The sequence below is a fragment of the Notothenia coriiceps genome, unplaced genomic scaffold (genome assembly GCF_000735185.1).
Source record: "Notothenia coriiceps isolate Sejong01 unplaced genomic scaffold, NC01 NC01_scaffold00037246, whole genome shotgun sequence".
NCBI classification, from domain to species: domain Eukaryota; kingdom Metazoa; phylum Chordata; class Actinopteri; order Perciformes; family Nototheniidae; genus Notothenia; species Notothenia coriiceps.
In genome coordinates, this window is record NW_011369947.1 from 15744966 (window position 1) to 15767294 (window position 22329).

The 22329-nt window shown below is 40.0% G+C and overlaps 1 protein-coding gene across 1 annotated transcript in view; it reads left to right on the forward strand.

The window, feature by feature from the left end:
- The window catches only part of LOC104966470 (low-density lipoprotein receptor-related protein 1B-like), a 1038955-nt gene that overhangs the window by 1004390 nt on the left and 12236 nt on the right, over positions 1 to 22329 (forward strand). The window contains exons 5-11 of the mRNA XM_010795656.1: positions 4981 to 5238; positions 6149 to 6311; positions 13510 to 13732; positions 15861 to 16053; positions 16207 to 16350; positions 17928 to 18164; positions 18690 to 18870. Of these exons, the coding sequence (XP_010793958.1) occupies positions 4981 to 5238; positions 6149 to 6311; positions 13510 to 13732; positions 15861 to 16053; positions 16207 to 16350; positions 17928 to 18164; positions 18690 to 18870 (1399 nt within the window). The remainder of the gene's footprint in view (positions 1 to 4980; positions 5239 to 6148; positions 6312 to 13509; positions 13733 to 15860; positions 16054 to 16206; positions 16351 to 17927; positions 18165 to 18689; positions 18871 to 22329) is intronic.

The following is a 22329-nucleotide window of genomic DNA, read 5'->3' on the forward strand; positions in this document are numbered from 1 at the left end:
CGACAGACTCGACCGGCTAAAGAGCGCGGTTCCGCTGGTTGTTGGTCTAGTCCCTAGAGGGCGGGCGGGGGGCGTATGTTTCGTTTTTTTCGGCGAACAAGTTACTGCATTTGACCTATTAATTTGAGGGGTTTGTGCAACTTTTGGATGGTCGAAAGGGTTGACAGAGACGGTGGAGGGCGTACGGAATCGCAAGGAGGCCAAATCGCAGGGCGCATCCACTTGTCCTCATTAGTATGTCTGACGGCTGTGAACGGTGCGGTTACTAAGTAAATAGGAGGTAAAATACTGATACCTTTATCAGTCTGAACGCCATAGTCGTATGGGCAGAACTACCGAATCGGCGAACGATGACCGCCCTTACACGGTATTTAGTCCTAACTAACCGACGTACGGTCGGTAGCTCCGGAGTTTTCAAATTGTAACAAGCTGAAAACTCTGGCTATCTACGAGCACTACGACGTTTCGGGTACGGCTAGAGGGGTCGTTACGTCAAGCCGCTTCTATTTCTAGAAGATGAGGTGGGGTAAGTTAACACTTACACGCATCGCACTTTCGGAAAAAGCTACAGACAAATCACAGCTGCCCGGCATTGTACGCTCGCTCGTATAATCTCTTGGCCGATAACTAGCATAAACCGATAAACTAATATGTAACTTAAACATAAAAAACGCGAATAACCGTGGGGTGACTTTTTGACAGTCGTAGTCCATCTCTACCGACGCTCAATGAACATGTCATCCGACTAAACATGAGCCGAAACGAACCGCACCGTTCTTATAACAGAGGTGAAAGAGGGCAGGGTCTCTAAACCAAAGGTAATCGAGACCTCTCTCGAAAGTGTGGCACCGGTATTACCAGTATTAAAGAGACGAAAGTTCCTGGGCGTAGTCTTTATTAATCTTAACCTCCTACTTTGGGAGAATTACCAGGTGTGTACATTGCGGTGTGTAGCTGTGTCTCACTATAAACAAGCAGTACGAAAATTTGGTGTAAGGACTCATGGTCCGTCAGATCATGCCGTAGTAGGTTCATAGGGATGTGCAAGGCTACTCGATGTCAACGTGAAATCGTATTTAGTAGAACTTCGCGTAATAGTCTCGTTGGTTTCTCACAACATCTAGGCGTACACCCGCACCTTATGTTTATCTTGTTGTTCTATTCTATAATATGGAAAATGAAAGTAGACTTGTCTTGCGATCGCTCTAGGTTAAGTTTTAAATTTGAGGTTTTTCTTGTAACAATGACGTCTCAAAATTGAAATTAGAGTCGTAAGTGGTAACAATTATACAAAAACGCTAAGCGACCGACGCCGGAGTAGCAGCGGCTCGACGATACTAGCTCTAAATCATAAGTATCGAAAATGTGATACCTCATATTGGGTAATCAAGGGGAACAATCGGTGATAAGCGAGACGCGACTTTAATGTATAATTACGTACGCTCGTAACGCCCAAGCATTCAAAGTACCATTAGTATAAGTCAAATAAGGGACCATCCCTCGTCAGTGAACTAATTTTCGACGATTGTCACGACAAGAGAAGCCCATCCACCACAGCCCCGGAGCGCGCTAAAAGTGTGCCAGCTTCTCTCCTTAGCCTCCCCAACTCTCCACCTCGATGCTCGCTCTCGTCGCTCGGCGCTTCCAATCCACCCTCCACACCCCCTACCGTCGGGTGAATTTTGCTGTTATCGCGCAGAATCAATACCCAACTGACATACACACACACGAGTAGCCTGTAACGAGTCCATCGATAAGTCAAATAAATTAAGTAATAATATCCTACGCTGACATATCCCTCGTACACGCGCCGGCCGGTACGTTTTCTCTGAGGTCTCGTCGAAGGGTTAGATCATGTTAGAGACTTGCGACAATTTAAATAAGTTAGAGATAGGAGCGTTGACCTGGTGCGAGCCGGAGACCAAGGAAGCACTTTTTTAGGTGGGGGCTTTTATTTTCTACTACTTATATACACAGCAAGGGAAGAATTTGGTCGCTTAATATGTAAGCAGTGGGTTTGGATGGTGTTCGTGATCATGCCACCGTACTGCTCAGGGTAACGGTTGAAGCTTGACAACTTGTCTTGTGGGAGACAAGTTATAGGATCCTTGGTACTTTTTTCTCATACGTGGATTTACTACTACAGTAAGATAGTTCGTTTGACACTGGCGTGTTAGTGTGAACAGACGGAAAACGTTACTCATATGGGCAGTCCGGCCGTCTATACTATAGGAAGGGAGCTGTCGTATGACGTCAGACTGAATACTGGGTATCAAGCAAAAGCACGTGGGCAAACCCTGACGTACGCGGTTTTGAGGTCTACCGTCGCTAAGTATTACTAGTTTAATATACCCTTCGTGTATTTCCTCTTACTTCTCTCAGTCAAATCATGTGTATCAATCTCACACACCTCGTGTTTTAGCTCTCGGGTGTAAGGAGAGTGAGAGAGCGTGCTAGTCGCAGACCGATTGATCGACCGGACGAAGGTCGCTATGGCGCGTTACTTCTGTAGACATGAAACCGAGCCACTTCACATGAGACGCGCTTTGTCATTGTTCTAAGTCCGTTGGTCGCAAGTTTGGGCGGCCGGACGTGCACGCGCGTTTGTGCTTCGAGAGCAACTTAATTACGACCTATAACAGCGATCCTATAATATCCACGGGACCACGGTCTAAGCTCTCTTCTGTGGAGCTCCTGGACGAACTGTGTCGGTGTTTCTTAAGGACAGGAGAGCAGCGGCAGAGTCTTTGTTAGGGCACCGCCCCATATACTTCTTACATCTCTCACACTCTTTCTCTGTGTCTCTTTACCACACGACTATAGTTGTTCTACTACCTTATTAAGTGGGCGAGGCAGCTAGGAGCCCCAACTGTTTAAGTGACACGGCGTTGGGTGTTCGGTTACCAAGTTAATATGGCTTCGTTCAGCAGTTGTCTGGTATCGGATTCTATGTGTAGATCCTTTCAGATGCCGGCTGCCGTTGGTTTTCCCTTCGCGTAACTGAGGCTTCTCGCGTTGACTTCCCTCCTTTGATGTTCCTGGCCCGGCGCCGCCTGAGCTGACCGTTGTTGCTTTCTTCATAGTAAGGTGGTGATGCGAGACGGCGAGGACAAGTGGCAGGAGCGGCTGAGTTTCGGTAGTCGTCGTTTTTGTCCTTCACGGCAAAGAAGCAGTACTGCGCCATCGGCATAGCCAGTGGTCGTACTCGAGCCACTCGATCCGACTGTCCCGAGATCTCCCTTCTCTCCTTTTCACTCTTAACCTATTTTCACTACTCTTTCCGCTTTGTGCGAGATTTGCGAAAGCGACTAACCTTGTTAATGAAAAATACCGCCCTTAAAGTGAGTCACTGGGCACTTGGGTGGTAGTACGTTGGTGTTAGGGGGTTCCGACGGACACCCTGCCTGTTCGTTTTCAGAGGATAAGGTGGTTCATTAGACTTCAGTAACAACGTTATGATGGTGTGTTCCCCCAAAAGCTGTGAACGATTAAGGGTTTGTTGTGAAGCCTTAATCTTTGTACTCACGAGGACAAATATACGTAGCTTTTAAAGTTTAGCCCGTCAGAAAGAGAAAATTAACTGTTCGAAAACTCGGTCTTTACCGCAGATGCCACGAAATGCGCTTGCTGTCTCTCGTTAGTGTTGTTGCATAGCAACCACCTTGCACTATGTTTGTGCAGAAGGCAACGGAGGGACTATTTTATGTTTAACTAATAACAACTATTTAAATTAAAGAGTGTGTATTTTTCTTTCATATTGCCATACTTTGTAACCGTTTTATAAAAGCAATAGCTCACTTCACTAAGGGGGTTGTCCACGGCCCTTAGCTGTGATATAATGAACATATACAACGGCCTGTCGTGAGCTATTGCTTAAATATAGCGCAGTATTTTTCTCTGAACTTTTTCTATTAAAGTTTTTTCACACCGGAGTAAAAAGTGTGTTTTTCAGGGCTGTTTTTCGCCGCAAATGAATACATGTTTCATGTGATTGTGATAGTATTCAGTAAAGCATGATGGTGGATGTAAGATTGACTCAAATACAATAAAATGCCAAGATTATTATAACAAATGTAAAAGTAACATGTGGACGTTTATTTTAATACATGGCCAGTAGTTTGTAGGATCAAATTATTATAGGTTTTGGTCTTTTCATTAGACTTTTTATTTATTAGAAATATGTCCCTATCCCTAGGCACATGATTAAAATGTCAAACTCATTTCCTTTATTCAACTTAGCATATATATTACATTATAGTACATATACACATTAGCCCTTTGTCCTTTCATAGTGAACATCCTCTGAGGAAAATAACACTGGTAATATTATGTACCTTGCCCCGTGTACCCCTGCTGCTGTCAAACACATCTCTGAAAAAAAATGGCTGCAATAAGGGATGCATTCATGTCATTTCATTATGACAAGCATGTGAATATATGTCTGTATATTATAAACATTTTAATATGTACTTTATGATGGTCTGTCCTGAAAAAAAACCCCTGCCATTATGGCCACATCAGCTATGGCTTCACAGAGAGAGCTTGGTCAAACCCAATTTACCCCCTAGTGTGGGAGAAAAATGTATGACTACTAAACATTTATTCAGAAGGGATAAAGGGAAGCAGGTCTGTGAGCAGGCATTCTGATGTATTACCTATATTAGGAGAGCAGCCCTTGACTTGAACTTGTGGGGAAAAGGGCTAAATAAGATCCCTTTTTAGGGGGTGAATAGTAGAGAATATGAATGCTCAATTAAGCCCCTAAAGCAGCTTATTTGTATTTTGGACTGTCCTGGATTTAATTAAGTTCCACATTTGGTGTTATTGTTCAAATCAATCAGCTCTGATAACATATTTTTGATTGTTTGGGTGCTTCTTCAGCCACTATTAAAGTTGTACCATTTGTTTGTACTTTCGTTACTTTTTTATAAATGAAATCTTTCCTTGTTAATACGTTCCATGTTTTCCCCCTCACTCCAGATCCTGGTGACAGCCGTCCGATGCTTCTCATTGGCGGTTCAGATCGTATTATCATCACCCATCTAAATGGAACAGGCCTCCAGCCCCTGAGGTCTCTAAGTGCAAATGGAACACTGGCATTGGATTTCCAACACAACCAGGAGAATGTGTGCTGGGCCCTTTCTACAGAATCCTCTGGGCAGCTCCGCTGTGCTGAAACCAGGAATCTGCGTGGATTCACACGGGAACGGGAAATAAGAACACAACAAAGTCTGCAACGTAGGTTTTTTGATAGTTTCTTCTCTCATTGTACAAACTACTTGTTCATTTATTTACTCGTTTGGATTCATTTGAGTAATGATCTGCTCTTAAATCATGAACACTCCCATACTAGAGGAGATGAGATACACATCACTCTCTCACAAACACTTGCCCATCCACCTTTCTTTCTCTAGCTCTCGTAGTTTTTTCTATTACCTTTGAGCTCTCTCTATTGCTCTTCATTATCTGTGCGGTTGAAGGCAGGTTAGCCTCTGTGGTTTTGGCTGCTCACCTTTCCCCTACAGCTGTCCTTCAAACTGACGCCAGCTTTGCTGCATCAAAACCGCTCTCTTTCCCTCCCTGTAGCTGTTCCATCCCAGATTCTTCGAAACATAAAACCTTTAAAACAAAATTGTGGATTGTATTCACTGGGTTGTCATATTTTAGGCCTTATATATTGCTGTAGGTTCAAAACTGCTTCAGAGGTGTCAGATTGAACTGTCTTTGCAAAAACATAAAGGAAACCTGCCAGCCAATCACAACTGTCAGAGGCCATGGTATAATTTAAAGCGGCACCGCGTAATTTTGACATTCCAAGATCAGTATACACTTCATGTAGACTCCTTATTTGCCTTCCACAGCTGTTGTATGATACATGCTGTGTCTCACGGTTTGTTGCATTATGGGAAATGAAGGACCCTGTATTCTTAGACCTGGGTTAGGAACATAAAAGGGCCCTATTATGCTTTTGGGGGTTTTCCCTCTACTGTAGTATGTAATATAGTTTTCTTTGCAGGTGAATGGTCTGCAAAGGCTACAATCCCAAAGTTCATACCAAAGGGAATTTCTCTGTTTGTATGCTAATCATTGAAAGTGTTATTTTATACAGATTATCAAACAATAATCAACCTCTTCTTTGCCATTGCAGATGTGGAGCACATGGCCATTGACTGGCTAACAGGCAACTTTTATTTTGTCGACACAACAAATGATAAGATATTTGTCTGTAACCAAGGGGGGGACACGTGTGTTACTATCATACAACTGGACCTGCTGAATCCTAAAGGAATCGCTCTGGATCCTCTCATGGGGTGAGTGTTCAGCAGCCTTTGCAGCATCTGTGAATACTGCAAGGCTCATTCATCATCATGCATCTTTTGTTAAAGCGGAAAAAATAAGGAAAGGAGAAGAGAAATATAAATCACTCTGCAATACAATAGACTTGTCTGGAGGAATGTGAGTGAGTCGCAATGACGGGATTAAATGATTCCCTGTCCTTCAACTCAGCCCTCCTCTCTTTGAGCTGTGTAAATTGGCGGATAGCTGGTGACGCTCCAGACAGCTTCTACTGCCGAGACATTCATTTGTATTCACTGATTTCACCGCACATCCCTCAGTAGAAAAGGCCCCTTCAGGACTTTCCATTACAGGATTTTTGTCTCTGTAGAGATCACACAAAAGCCGAGCAACTGTGGAGTTAGAAATATCCCCACAATGCTCGGAGTGAAAACTAAAACAGTTACAGCATGTGGTTGACAGTCACACTGAACTTTTTTTATTGCACGTGTGTCATCAAGCATGAAAACAAAATGAACAAACATAAATTAAATAAATTGCTTGCAGCAGCTGAACTAAAATGTGAACCAGTTTCAGAAGCTCAAAGCTTGTCTCCCTTCTTAGCAAGCAAGACATAAAGTAATGCGATGTAACAGTACATGTTTTTTAATAAGCAGTAATAGTATATATATATGTTCATAATTTATAGTATCCTGGGTTTATAACCGGTTTATAAGTGTTGATATGTATTTTTTGACTGTTTATGTTCATTTTGTATTAAATCTTATTCAATTTGATTTTATTCATCTTTTGCACCTTCTAACACATTCCTAATTTGGGATCAAGTTTATCTAAAATATCGTATCATAATATGGTTTAATCAAATATATCATGATATGATATAATGAAATATAATATAAAATGATATACAAGACCCATAACAATGATACTCATTTTATTTTTAGTACTATAACATATGGGACACTTTCTACTTTTTATTTTATTTTTCTATACATTTTTAACTCATGTGCAGTGTGATGCTGTGACAAAACACATTAAACATTTGGGATCAGTTATTTCTGATATAATACAATGGACTAATAGCAGTGATACACATTTGCTGACGTTTGTGGTATAGTCCGCCTCAATACATAAATAACAATGGTAGCATGTTGCTGCTCTACACAAGTTGTGATAAAACTGTTACTTATTCCATATAAGGCAAAGATAATATGTGTTCTGCATCCTAACATGTCATCATTTGATTTAAGCTATATTACTGATGTAGAACTGCTGTTTATATATTGTGCTTTATTTAACAGCTTGTGTTCCCACCATGAACCATTGGCTCTAATCAAAATAATTAGCTGCTGGTTTCTTAATGATGTGGACGCTTCGGATGCGGTTGGCAGCGTCTTTTTGTTCTCATTAAATGCTGGTCAGCCGTTGGAAAGCAATATGGCTTATAGAAAATAAACAATACCTTAGAGATTAAAGTTTAGCTTGCTCCTTTTGAGTCACCTTTAGATACAATATAAGTACAGTTTGTTTTTCAGTAGATTTGCTGTAATCACACATGACTCACACCCACATAAGCGCCCATTCCGTTGTGTGTCTAGAGGGATGATTGTATGGATAGAGAGCCTTCCAGCCCACAAGGGAGCTGGACATGCAGGCTGCTGGCTATAGTAGATTGACAATAAGACACAGACGTTTTCCAACCTCTCTAATTGGGGAGATATTGGTATGGTTGGTTCTGAAAAAAAGTGAGTCTGAGATAGGTCTGTCAGCCTGGAGCAATGGAGTGAAAACAAAAGGAATCAGGGAGGTGTGAGAGAGCAGAAAAGTGCGAGGAACAGTGTTTATAGAATATGCCCCGGTTTGGCACTCCATTTTCATTCTTGTTTGATTCTCTCCCTGCCTTTCTTATTATCAGATGAGGCATTTGTACTTTGCCACGGGAAAGCCTTTTGATGGATAACCCTTTCTTCTTTCCTTTTAAAAAGCTTTTGTGGAGGAGACTTTGATTGATGGTATGGTGCGTTCATCAGCTAAAATTCAAGCTATCTGTGAGTCCTATTTTAAAGGTGTACACCATGTACCGTGCGCATCAGGGACTGGAAAGATTGTGATCTGTTTTTTCCAAAAGATTACTGAGGCCTAGATGATTTAAAAATGAAATATGAAGGTTTCACTCATGTGTGTAAGAATCAAGAGTCAACCCTATCCCCTGGAAATTTTGTTTTAAATACTAGAACCCATTTGTTTCGACAGTGTGTTTTGGGACATAATAACTGTCTTAATTATGTTCTGTGTAACGTTGTCAAGTTTTTTTAATTTAATCTTTCGTTTTTTGGTATTAGACCAGCTATAATTTTGCCCTCAAAATGGTTCCAGTTTAAACATGAATGTATCAGCATGGTTATTACCATTTTCCTTTTGTGACCATAAATGTAGGTTTCCCCGATTTGTACAGCAATCCGTTTAATGGTTGTTGAGTTGTTTTCACTAAAACCCAAAAATATCAACCTTCTGGCGCAACAGAAAAAGGTTATCCCTTTCATGTGTGTAATGTATAGGTTTATGTGGATGTAAATGGTCTTCATAGGCTAACATCCCAAATCTCCCCCCCTGCCTGAAATGCATTGATTGTTTACTTCCATAACATTGTGACATCTATGTAACACCAATCAGAGCTGAATTGGCTCTCTGAGACACGCAGTATGAGAGAAAATCATACTTTTTTTTAACCATATAGTATATAAACATGTCAATATAAACTTAGGAATTAGCATAATGGGGCTCCTTTAACAGTCACACATTCAAAAATGTGGTTAACATTGTGAAACAGGCGATTTACTCAAAACTACTTGGTTGCGTAAAGACAAAACTAATTATTGCGTAACAGAGATTATAGTTTTTATTAAAATAAGTTGTTCTGTGATATTGCTGACCTTACTGATGGGATGTCAGATTGATACAAACAGGAATAAGGCTCCTTATACTGTATGCTGCTTGTACAAACACCTTGGGTGGAAGACAGTTAGTTTAGGTGGTCACATTTGTTGTATTATACATGAAATGTATTGTACATCTTAGACTGTACAATTGCATAAAACATACAATATACATCCTCCAAACAACTGCCATTGTAAACAAAATGTTAATTTATTATTTAGAATGTTTGCAGAATTATATTTGAAAACTCTATTCTAAATAAGAACATCAATTACATTTATTTTAAGAGAAAATGTGTTTGCCATACTCTGGTTGCATCTCTATTTGTTTTCAAATGTACAAATAGCAGATACCGATAATTGTTCACAATGTCAGAGTCCTTGACTTCTATAATAGTTGTTTTGTTGTTAAGTTACAGGTCAAAACGACAAAATTGAACAAAGCAGCTGAAGGAATGTATTTCCTTCCGCTGCTGTATGAAATAGTCAACAAGAATAACAACTTTGAGTGTGTGCCTTTCATTGTCAGTTGTAAGAGTCTATTCCATTTAATTGTAAGGCCAATACTGTTTTTCACTGGTCTCACGCGCTTTTTTTGAACAGAAATGTCAATAATCCAACGTGGATCTCGATATAACTCCGGAATGCACAAGTTCAGCAGCAGCACCATCCTGATCCCAGAAAGCTATCATTTGTATGCTATGTGAAGGTGCACCTGTTCGGGGAGCTGGGTTTCTTGCTGACTGACAGTTTTTTTAGCACAGCCATGGTCTCAGGTTCAAAGGGCAGCCCATCTCTCCCCCTGGCTTGACTCGTGCAGATTAAGTCGGCTTCCCGTTGCGGTGAAGCTCGTTATCATTGGCGGTTGTTGGAGCTCCGTCTTCACAACCGCAGCAAGACAGTGTGGCAAGTCTTCCATGTTAATTACTGTACCTACAGACCTGAGCATTTTTCAATACTTAAAGTGACCATGAGTTAAAAGGCACTTCAGTAATTTGTCTGATGTGATTCAGTCCCTATTGTCAGAAACAAATTACACTGCACGTAGCACCTTTTTCCCATGGCCGCGCAGTGTTTTCCTTACATTCCGCTGGCTCCCTGTGTCTTTCAGAATAGATTTTCGTCCCTCCATGCGTTCTTTTGAGGTAGTAAATGGTTTGGCTCCTCAGCGCATCACACATTGTCTATCACTTTGTGTCTACTCAACACCCCGAGGTCCTCTGCAGGATGCCTTCTAAATGTCCTCAAATTACAACAAGCAAATGCAAAATGCTGCTTTTATTGCCTCTGCCTCCAGGTTACAGAGCTGCTATGCACCCTGAGAAGCAGCCTTAAATGGCCATTTTCAGACATTCTTTTTTTGCATCATGTTTTAATTTAACATTTATTCTCAACTCTTTTTACATAGTGCCTTGACTATTTTTATTATATTTTGTAAAAGCACCAGTGAGTTGTACTATAGAGTATACAACTTGACAGACTATGAATGCATACTTTTTATTTAATTAATTACATAACATTTTGTGCGTCATTGCTTCAAAACATGACTCATGTTCTTCTCTTTTGAATTGGTGCATTGATAGTCAGTGCCCTCACAATCTGGAACTACTTGGTTACAATTAGAAAACTTGGTTAAGAAGATTTGGAAAAGATTGTCGGATATCAACTTTTAATAACGGTAGCAAATGGCTTGTGACCATTGTCATAGTTTCAAAGTGACACATTTTGTGACACAAACAACTAATTGAATTCAACCTCATTATGTAATATGGTGCTATAAAACAGCACATTTTCACATTTGCTCCTGACAGACATGAGTCCTGAGAGGCCTTTCTGATTTATTTGTTGACATTATTATTTTTGTACATTTAAACACATAATGCAATTATAATTTGTTTGGGACAATCACACATCGGCTTTTGCTGTTGTATTAAAGTACCTGCAAGCTTTAAAAAACACTCAGGAAAACTAGGACTCCATAGCAAACTATATTTTATCATATTTTCACATTGTTGTGTCTAATTTGGTAACAGCTGTGGGGAAAAAGCAAGTGCATTACCTTAAGCACTGTTTATGAACTTACTTAAGTCTGAGATACTGTGTTTTCTTATTTTGTGCTATTTTTATTATACCACATTTAAGAGGGAAATGAATGATTGATTTGTTTCAGCACTCCTGTAGCTGTTTTAAGTTGCTGTACTTTGCAGATTGAGTTGAAACAAATGTGACACAGCACCACCTGGAGCATGTATTTAAAATCCGAAACTTGTGCTTGGTTGAAGCAATTCTCCAACACTACTTTTCAGCACAAACCGTTGTTCCCATCGAAAAGAAACAGAATAATGTTGTGGCGTTTTTCAACAGAATGAATGCTAAACATTATCATGTTTAGCATTTCTGTTTGGGGTCATCACCTCCCTTCAACATTTTAACCATTCTTTCAGCCATTTTAAGCATTTCTGTGATTCTCATTCAAGATAATTTGATGTTGTGCTTGTAAGGTAGCATGCAGTTGACACTGATAATGAATGTGATGAAAGCAACATACAGTATAGGCTGCCATAATGTCTTGAGATCGTTAGAACAAGGGCCTTTTTCGAGCAACGCTATCACATAATCAGAAAAAATGTAAAGATGCTAAAGCCACATAAATGCTTTACCCATAAGAGCGTACGTGTAAATAAAAAAGTAGCTGGGTGTCTGAGAAGCCATTCTTTTCACATTTGTAGCAGGCCCACAGCAGGTGTATAGCCACAATTGAGAGAGAGATGTGCAGGCAGGAGATTTATGCTGCTGTTTTATAGCTACTCTCATTTTCTTTTGAGATTGGCTTGCAACATTTGGGACTGGATGATTGGGACATAGCAAATGGTTTAATACCAACAACTGGTGAGTTGGAAAAAAAGTTTAAAAAAAGTTTCATATTGCCCCCTGTTTTGCTCGATCAGACTTCAAGATAATACTTTTAATGTTTAAACTATGACATGGACTTTAACCATCCTACCTATCACCTTTATTCATGCCTTATCATATTTTCTTTATTGTTTTAAATGTAGGGTCCCTTATAGTAGATGACATAATACAAAGTGTATGCCAAAATAGTTTCATTTTTAAGAACGTCTACCATTATAAAAGCCACTTCTTCTCAGTGAAGCCATGCTTTTAAATGTCTTTGTCACACCATATAATTAATTAGCAAACATAAGGTTCGCATATTTACCACTTGTAATTATTGCACATTCTTTAATCAATGGGGCTTTGATTGGGGAGAGCGGTGGACAAAAGAAAACCCTTCATTTCCATTTATAAAATGTCAATTTCACATCTGACATTTTTAAAACCAGGATAATGTAAATGTGCTCTTTAATATGCATTGGATGACTACATGCTATCATACCAAAACACTGAGGCTAACAGGTCCCTGGTTAAAAAACAGTTGATTAACCGTGTAGATTGTTACTGTATGTTTCCGTTTGAGCATTCCAAAAGGAAAAGCTTTGTAAATGGTGACTTACCAATGATTTTGGCAAACACAAAAGCTCACTCTATGTTTCCACTTAAGGCCAGCTCCAAAACCACATGCTAGTTGTCAACTGGAATAGTTTTTAATCACATACACACTTTAATTACCTGTTGATATGCTATATCTTGGCCTCAGAAGTAACACTAGATTACGACTGTAGGGAAGCTTAGCCAGGTATGCTAATGTTAGCCGCTAGGTTTGGAACAGCAAGCTTGTTAGCCAGGTGTGCTAATGTCAGCCGCTGAGGTTGGATCGGAAGGCTACGTTTGTTAGCTAGGTCTTGTAATATTAGCCGATAAGGTTGGATCAGATAAACATACCGTTAAATTAATTCCTCACACTATGCTGTTGCATATATCGTGCTACGGCGCCATAGACTCTGCTTCAACATAAGAACAGATTCAAAGCTCTACAAATCTGCCGTCCCTTTGAGCAGTTGCAAAGCTACGATTGTACAGTCACTGTACTGCGGAGGGGTTCAATGAACAGTCAACTGCAGGTGAATTAACATAAATGGCTCTATGTGTTCAAAGGGTCATTCTGTTTTTATCAAATGGCTTGAAGCAAATGTGCCGTCATAATAAACACGCCTGAAAAAATGTGTGTACTTCAAGGAAAAGTATTTTTTATAGATTTTTGTATTGTATGTATAAGGCCTAAGAAGATCTGGAGACAATAATGACACTGCTCGCTCTACAAATTTGCATCATCCCTAACACCATATAATCATTGAAACTCTTCCACCCTCTGTAGAATGCTCTTCTTCACGGACTATGGGAACGTGGCCAAGGTGGAGCGCTGCAACATGGACGGCACAAACCGGACCCGGCTGGTGGATTATAAAATTGAGCAGCCCACAGCTGTGGCATTGGATGTTGTGAAGAAACTGGTTTACTGGGCAGATGCCTTCCTGGATTACATCGATGTGATGGATTACAACGGCAGGAACAGGCACACCATTATTCACGGGAGCCAAGTGAGTGTCACATTTCACTGTAACGCTGCTTTATGTCTTTAATGGGCTCCACATCATACAGAGCCATTGTGGACTAACGTCATTGGGAATCCGAACAGACAATTGGCTTCTCCTATCGCTAGCGTCTCATTTAGGAGACTCCAAATTGTAACATGAGAGGGGTTTTTTAATTTTCTGATTTAGGGCACCGTGCTTTATCAGTGCAAGACAGGTGGTACATTCACTGGTTGTTGTTTTAATTCTCTAGTCGTTTTTATAAAAAGGGTCTATTGAATGGGGAATATAGATGGCTAATTTAATTGAAGGAATCGAGGCACATGTGTGTCTGTCTTCCAAATGAGCATATCAATAGTCTCGTTCCCCAAAGTACCTGCTTGAAGCCTTTCATCAGTGTTTTTGACTATTCATTAAAACGCCCTTTCAAGCAACTTGGACTAGATACTCACCCTTTATGAGGAGGAAACGTACATTTCAAACACCTTATTTTGTATGCAGGTGTTCTTTGCATAATATTGCCTCCTTCTCTAGCTTGTGGCCTCGTTAGAGAGGATCATGCATCTTCAAGGACAAATGCCATGCAGCTTCTTCCTACATCTTTTCCATAGACTTTTTTTTATTTGTATCATAGCCAGTGTTATCAGTGTTCAGAGGCAACACATTTCCTCACAGATGAACTCACTAGATGACTACGCAATTTTGTGTAATTTTTCAAATCAAGCTAATTTCAAGTACTTTCAGTTCAAAATGTCCCAGGATGTCATATTTGAAGCGGGTCATACTGTACATGAGAGGTGCCCTCAGAAAAGGTTGCACAGAAAATCAAAATGTGTCTTTATTACCTCACGGTCATTTTATACAGATACTGTATTGTACTTCTGAAATCACGTAAAAGGTCCTTTCATATATTAATTCAATTTATATCTTAAAATAGTATATTTTCTGGTGATTCAATTAAGTTAGAATCAATTAGTCCATATGAACAAATCCTATGCGAAGGCTTATTTTTGTAAACTTCTGTATGAACAAATATGTCACAGATGAAAATTATAGTTTTTTTGTAATTCAATTAATAACTAAAATTATAATAAGTACAATTATAGAGACAACTATTTCGAGCTACATATTGACTACATTTACAGGCATTTCAACAAATACAGAGCATTGAGGCAATGGTTTCGTTGAACTGTAGTCCAGTTTTTAATCACATTAAGTGGTAAAGTATGCCATTATGTTGAAATTCTGTTCTTTTTAAATATTTCACATCAGATTTTCTGATCAATTGAAGTTAGTATGTGCTTGCTGTTCTCAATTTCTACAGAACTATGTATCATGATATTTAAATATTTGATTCATTTCATTTCAACAAAATCTGATCATATTGAATTTTGCCCACCCCTCATATTGGATGCTTGTTACTGTTGAATTATGCTCAGACAAGCTTTCAATATTGTATGATGGCTACAGTACATGCTGCTGTTATTCTGTAGATAAGTAATATGGCAATGAAAGATAAAGATACGAAAATATGATTTCATTGAATTTCTAATGTGTTACATTACATTACACAGTCCTACTTTTACTTTATTCCTTTGATGTCTATCGTGTTTGCTCGATTCTTTCCTCACATTCAATCCAGCAAGCAGCAAAAAGCATTCATTACACATAGACAAAGATTCATGTGCAATAATCACACAGTCTTGTGTGAGATTGTTTTTTAAGGTAGAGTGGTGAGGCCAAATCCATAGAGAGAGACGGTTGAGTAGATTTGTATTTATTTAATTATTCTCTGCATGTTTCTCAGTGCCCCTGAAGTTAAGGTGTGAGCTGAGGTGTACTTCCTGTGAATACGGCTCATCCGGCCATGTCGCTTTGTGTGGGTGTCAGCCTGCTAAATGTAGCGTGGAGGCTGTGTGTCAGGGCCATAGGCCTCCCTGTGGAGTCCATTTTGTGATCCCGTCTGGCATGCCAAATGTACAGACAGCTTTACCACGCTCTCCTATCGCCGTCATGATTGTTGCATGATTAATTAAAATATTACACATTTGTATTGTTTTCTCAGCTGGTTTTACCTATTTTTGTCCTCAGGGATGAAGTTAATGTTCTAAACATGAGTCTTCTTGTTTTCCAGGTGACTTATATTTATGCATTAGCCGTGTTTGAGGACTATCTATATGCTACCCACTCTGACTCCTCCAAAGGGAGTTCCAGCGTGGAACTGCTACAGATCCACAGGTTCAACATGACAGCGGAGAGCAGGACAATGGCCAGCCTGGGGAATACCAGGGGGCTCCGTGTTTACCACAAACTCACTCAACCAAAAGGTACAGGACATTTGATAGATGGGTTCACATGTGAATGTTTGTGTCACAGTCCTCCCCATGTTGTGACTCACAAGCAGGCGTCTGGGTAGTACAGAGGGAAGATGCTTCATTGACTTATAATGATTAATCTGTCCTTTCTGATTATGTCCACAGTCAGGAGTCACGCATGTGAAATCGTTTTGTATGGAAAGCCGGGTGGATGTTCCCATATCTGCCTTCTGAGTGGCAGCTACAAGTCCAGATCCTGCCGCTGCCGTACAGGATACAGTCTGGACTCAGACGGACAGTCCTGTAAAAGTCAGTTCATATTTTTCCTCAGATTTAATTTAGTGCTGTCAATCGATCGCAATAATCGCCATAATAATCTGTGACTAATTGAATGAATTATGATTAATCACAGGTTTGAAATACTAGTATGTACCTTTTTTTTGTAACAAAAACACATGTGGTGTTTATAATTAATATAAAATAAATGCATGACCAAATGGTAAGATGAATCATGTAACAGTTTTATTTAACTTTTCACTACCATGCAGTTCATGGTAAAGATACGGGCTGAATGAGGGGGAGGAAGTTGGGGTCAAGCTTGGTAATATCAATCAATTGCATATATTTCTTTTTTATAAATGTTATGGTGTCCAGATTAATCACAAGTGTTAATGTGTTACAATGACAGCCCTCATTTGAAAATGTGTGCAACTTTGTGTATTGAAGTAAATGTTCTTGTAAACAGTCATATAACTGGTAGTGCTTCCTCTAAGAACACTAATCCTCATTAGTGCCTCAAAAGAACGTTTTGCATCAGTGCTCCCTTTGATATTAGCATTAGCCGGTAAAGGTCATGCGTCATACTAAAGCTAACAGAGTGCCACACATGCGTCAGCTTTGTAGTCTGACATTGATAGAGATGAGCACTAGTGGACACAGACCCATTTGAAAGAGACATTCCGCTATCGACCTATCGCCGGCCTGATTGATTATCGCCATAATGAGGATTTAAGTTTATCTGCATTTGTTGGCTGCTCTGATCAATTGCTGGACATTGTGTAGTTGACAATAAAAGCAGAAGATCAAATTGATGACACAATCAGAGGGGCCCACCAGTGTTCGATCGGGTAACGATGCATCGAGAGACTAGCCATGACACAGTTGATTTATTCCCCCCTCATAGATGTTCTGATGACACCAGCTATCTCTGTCTTGCCCGCGCTTTCCGTCTCCCTAAGTATAATGAGATTCGGCGCTAAATGGTAGTGCTTCTTCTTACAGCAGTCACCACGGGGTTTGATATCTGGGTCTCTCGCAATCCTTAATTTTCTCCTGGGTAGTTGATATCTCCCTCACAAAATGATAAATTGAAGGGAGGCATGTGTGGTCCTCACCCACAGCATCCCAGTCTCTTGGGTAGGGGCTGAGAGCGAGGAGAGGAAGCCCTCCTTTATTCTCCTCTTGCCTTTTCCCGAGGATCCCAAAGGGTTTGAGAACATACAGGCCCCTTTGCGGCTGGCGGGCCGCCGAGGAGCTGCCTCAGCTTTCTAGGTCTCTCTGTTTGCCTTTCTACATAGACACCATGGTATTTTTGTTCAGAAGCAGTGTTCACAGCCAAGGTAAGTATTGCCATTGTCTGTTTGCTCAGGCATTTTCCTTCTCCCACTGTCAAGGCAGCTTTGTAGCGGGAGCATGATTGAAGGGGTAGAGTGAATTTATTGGCACTGATTACTGGCTCCATTAAGGTGAATGGATGGCCTTGGCTCTGGCTCTCATATAAAACAATGTGGCCAGTAAGAGGGTTTAATGCTTGAATCAGCATTGATAAATTACACCAATTAATGACAATAACAGTAAAAAAAGGTCCGTCCTTTCTTGCCTCTTAGAGCCCAAAAACGATCTCTTCCTGTTCTACGGTAAGGGGCGTCCAGGGGTGATCCGAGGCCTGGATATGAATATCAAGTCCAGCGATGAGCACATTGTTCCAATCGAGGACCTGGTCAACCCTCGGGCCATCGACTACTATGCAGAATCGGGACACATCTACTTTGCTGACACCACCAGTTTCCTTATTGGGCGGCAACAAATTGATGGAAACAGCAGAGAGACGATACTCAAAGATGGTAAGTGTAATTTGTTTTATTTACTGCAGCATTTCCCTAGAATACAGTAAACTGACTTCAATACTTTATATCGGTCAGTCCTGACCAACTTGAAGAACGGTTAGGGCCACTTCTAACACCCTCATCTACTTAAACACACTCATTATATTCTAAATGTTGTGCTCATTTGTATAAAATATTATTGAATTTGCTTTACTAATCCGGCAAAAGGCTGCTCTGTAGACAGACAGTTATCAATGATTCATAATTTATACAAACAGCATCTTTCTATTTCAATATTAGAGATATATTTAATGTCACTAAATGTTAATTAAGTAAATATACAACCCTTCAGGATACCACATACTTGAAAGCTGATCATATTCATATTCATTCCTTGCAATCGTAGTAATATCTGTTAGTTGCTCTAACATATTTTACATTCATTAAACACAGATATTTCTGTTTGTTAAACCAATGAAAGCCATACTGCACACGTTTTATTGTATCCAACCTTAGAACACGTATTTGGTGATTCTGTTGTAGAACTGGACAATGTTGAAGGGATCTCGGTGGACTGGATTGGGAATAACTTGTATTGGACCAACGATGGCTACAGAAAGACAATCAGCGTTGCCAGACTGGAGAGAGCCTCACAAACCAGGAAGACTCTGTTGGAAGGGAATATGTCACACCCCCGGGCCATCGTGGTGGACCCTCTAAACAGGTCGGAACAAATTGGTGGCTATACCAGCAGCTATTTCTAATCATTCGTTTTGTCTGGTCTGGAATGGACTCAGCACATTTTGGAAAAAGTGGTTGCATTGGTACTAAACTGTGTAGTGTGTAGGGGTTTGCAAAATCTACTATTTCAATTTTTTCAATCATAATACACTTGCAAAGGTTTGATCGAATTGACGACTGAATTTACAAGATCAACTTCTACTTCCACTTCTTTACTAGCCAAACTTTTCTCAACAACTCCGAGATTACATGCAAACTCTTAGATTGCTGTCAAATATATGCCTTTGCAGTTCACATATTTTTTTTAGCAAATGTTCTTAACAACCAAAAGCATAACATGCAAAATATGTTTTAAGACTGCCAGATTTCAAGCACAACCAAAGTAGTTTCATAACCATTAAGTAGGAGAAACGTTTTTTGAAGGCAGAGTATTTCCGTAGTGTGCCATTGAAGTCATGGTTTCCAAATATCTCATTGGATCTGAATTGGCATACAATAATCCATTTTGATCTCCTTGTTGTAAATGTATTAATTACAGTATGGTTCTAGATAAGACCACTTAGCTTTATATAGATGTAAATATCTCTCTGCTTCAAAAGTGAATCATGAAAATCATTGGTTTTAGCATAAATCAGCTAGGACTGATTATCACCTCATGCATATCTCAACATAAAACATGAAAAGGTAAACCAGCATGGTTAGACTGAGACAAAATGTTATTTTATTTTAAATAGAATAGTGGCTCATCTTGCTGCAAATACACCTTACACAAAGCTACCAGTTATTTAGCCACAATTAACCTATTTCATAGCTCTGTCTCTATGTCTTCTTGCACATCATCTGTGCAATTGTTATGGAGGACTCCACCAGCAGAGATGGTATTTAACATACAGAGGAGATGCTGCAAAGCTCAAATTCATTGAGCGTCTTAAGGATCTTAAGGATTAACATTTTAAGGCTTAAATCGTATTAACACACACCAAATCCATAGCAGTCAGAGATTAGTCTTCAAGCCTCAAGAGGGTTGCTCCTATCATTTTGCCATACACGGCTGTTTCAGTGCTGTAGGTAAATACACCAAACCAAAGCCCAAAACTTAATAATACTTGGTTTTGAATTTTGCCATTTCCCTTTTTACTCTAACATGTTTCAATACTTACTTTACAAGAAGCAATCAGGTTTACAATTAGCTTTTTTTTCTATTGTTGTGCCTGGTTTTCTCCTCTTACAATCACCCAGATTTAAGCATGCAAAATACTTGTCACAGTGGTCCAGACTGTAAATCGAAGGAAAAGGAACACACTGATTTTCAAACATAAAATCTATGTGCATTCGTGCAAAGGGAAAAAAAGAATCAATTGTTACAACTGTGGTGAGAATACAGCCATACACTTGTGAGACTAACGAGGAAATGGCATGTTTCTCCCCGTGTCAGAATGTTCATTCCTGATAGATTTACTGAGGCAGCAGTGTCAAGGGGTGGAAATATCACGTCACTTTTTTTAATACATGGATTAATAACTTCTACTCCGACCCTCCCGCTGACAGCACAAATTATTAGAAAGCTAGTTTTGGGCCTCTGAGGGAGCATTCAGCCCGAACCCGAGAGTCCTTTGATTTCTATCTGCTCTGCTGGAGGGGTCTCTTCAGGTAACATTGATGCACCTCTGCATCCTTGCTACCATATTTTCTGCTCTGTCGGCCGCCTCTAGTCTGTGTTGACATGATAAGGACTACCGTTGTCGACTTAACAAAGTCATACCTCTCTATCTTCGCTGTATAATGGAGCCAAAACAGACTTGTGTTTTTATAAGGAATGCTCAGACAAATAACATACATTTTTGAGTTAATTGATACACATTTAGTAGTGCTTTAATCGGTTTAGGTCAACTATTGATGCCTTGATGAATGTGTGTTTGTGTTGTCACTTATTTGATTACATTGCTCTGTAGAAACTGCGTGCGTGCGTGCATGCGTGCGTGGTATTGCTGAATAATTCACAAGGTCGTAAAGATGACTAGAAGTCTCCATTCACCTCCATATCCCATTCCGTTTCATCCCTTAGCCAGACCTCTATCATTGATGAGAACAGGGGGCCACATGGCTCAGTCAGCATCACTCAAACGGAGCAAATCCCCTGGGCATAGTTACTACAGAACAGATCACGTCAAATCGTTGACCCAATCACGTTTAAAATACCACAGGCCCATTGAGAGTTCCAGTCTCGGCATACACAAGATATACTGAAAACTTCATTTGTTTTGTTTTATGGGAATATGAGACTTCCAACTTTCCCTCAATGTGCAGTCAAGCTACACTTCAGCTTAATAAGCCTGAATAATTTCTCAGGCTACGATGCACTCTCTTTCTGACTTTAGGGGATGTTTGGTTATTTGGTTTTACATGTGGGACATCTGTATTCCAGTTCATTTCGATCTCAGTTAAGAACGCTCTTGTCACAATGTTTTCTGATCAAATGCCTATGCGGTTGAATTTGGCAGTACAGGTTCCGTTCTCTCTAATTCTTCCCAAATTAATGAATGAACGCTGTGAACCGAGCAGCTCGCGTACGATTCACAGGGGTCACGCCGGGTGTACAGAACACACGACACATTTCACTGTGAAACGGAATGCATCAATTTGACAAATGATGTCATATGTGTATGGATTGATAAGAAATCAAAGCAGGGGAGCGCTGAGGAAGGAGATCAACCATCCAACATCGTTATGTCACGAAAGTAAGGGCGGGGATGAATGAGGAGACAGCTGAAATGAAGTGCCTGAGATTGAATTTGGAAAGTGATCATTGTTAGTTTGAATCCTGTGATGACTTATAAGGCGCTTTCGCACCGGAGTACTTTTCCCCGTACTTTTCCCTTTTAGTTCCGAATGTTCCTGGGATTTTGCGTTCACACCAAAAAGAGAACTTAGTTCATGAGAACTTTACCCCCTTTTCAGTCCCCGCTAGAGAGCATGGATGTATAATAATAGACCCTCCAGAAAAACGCTATTCTGCGATCGCAGAATTTACCGCATAATCAGCAAAATGGCGCAGATTTTTAAAAGGCCGCATATTTATCAAAAGGCCGTGTGAGATTAAAATAGCCCAATTGCTTTTACAATAAATAAACATTGAATGTGTTTAATTGAATAGTAAAGTGGTTTAACGTTAGTGGCAGGTTGTGTGTGAGAGAGAATAAATAAGACAGCCCAATATTTAATTTTTTTAAAATTCTTTTTCCCCGCATATTTCGCAACTTTCCGCATATTTCGCAACTTCCCGCAATTTCACCGCATAAAATCACATAAAAACCTGCATGTTTAATCGCATAATCAAGGATTTTAGCCTGCGTTTTTCTGGAGGGTCTGGCAAACTAAAGATCATCTACATCCACTGCACACATAATCTGAAATAACAACTCATATTTCTCGCATCAAATGA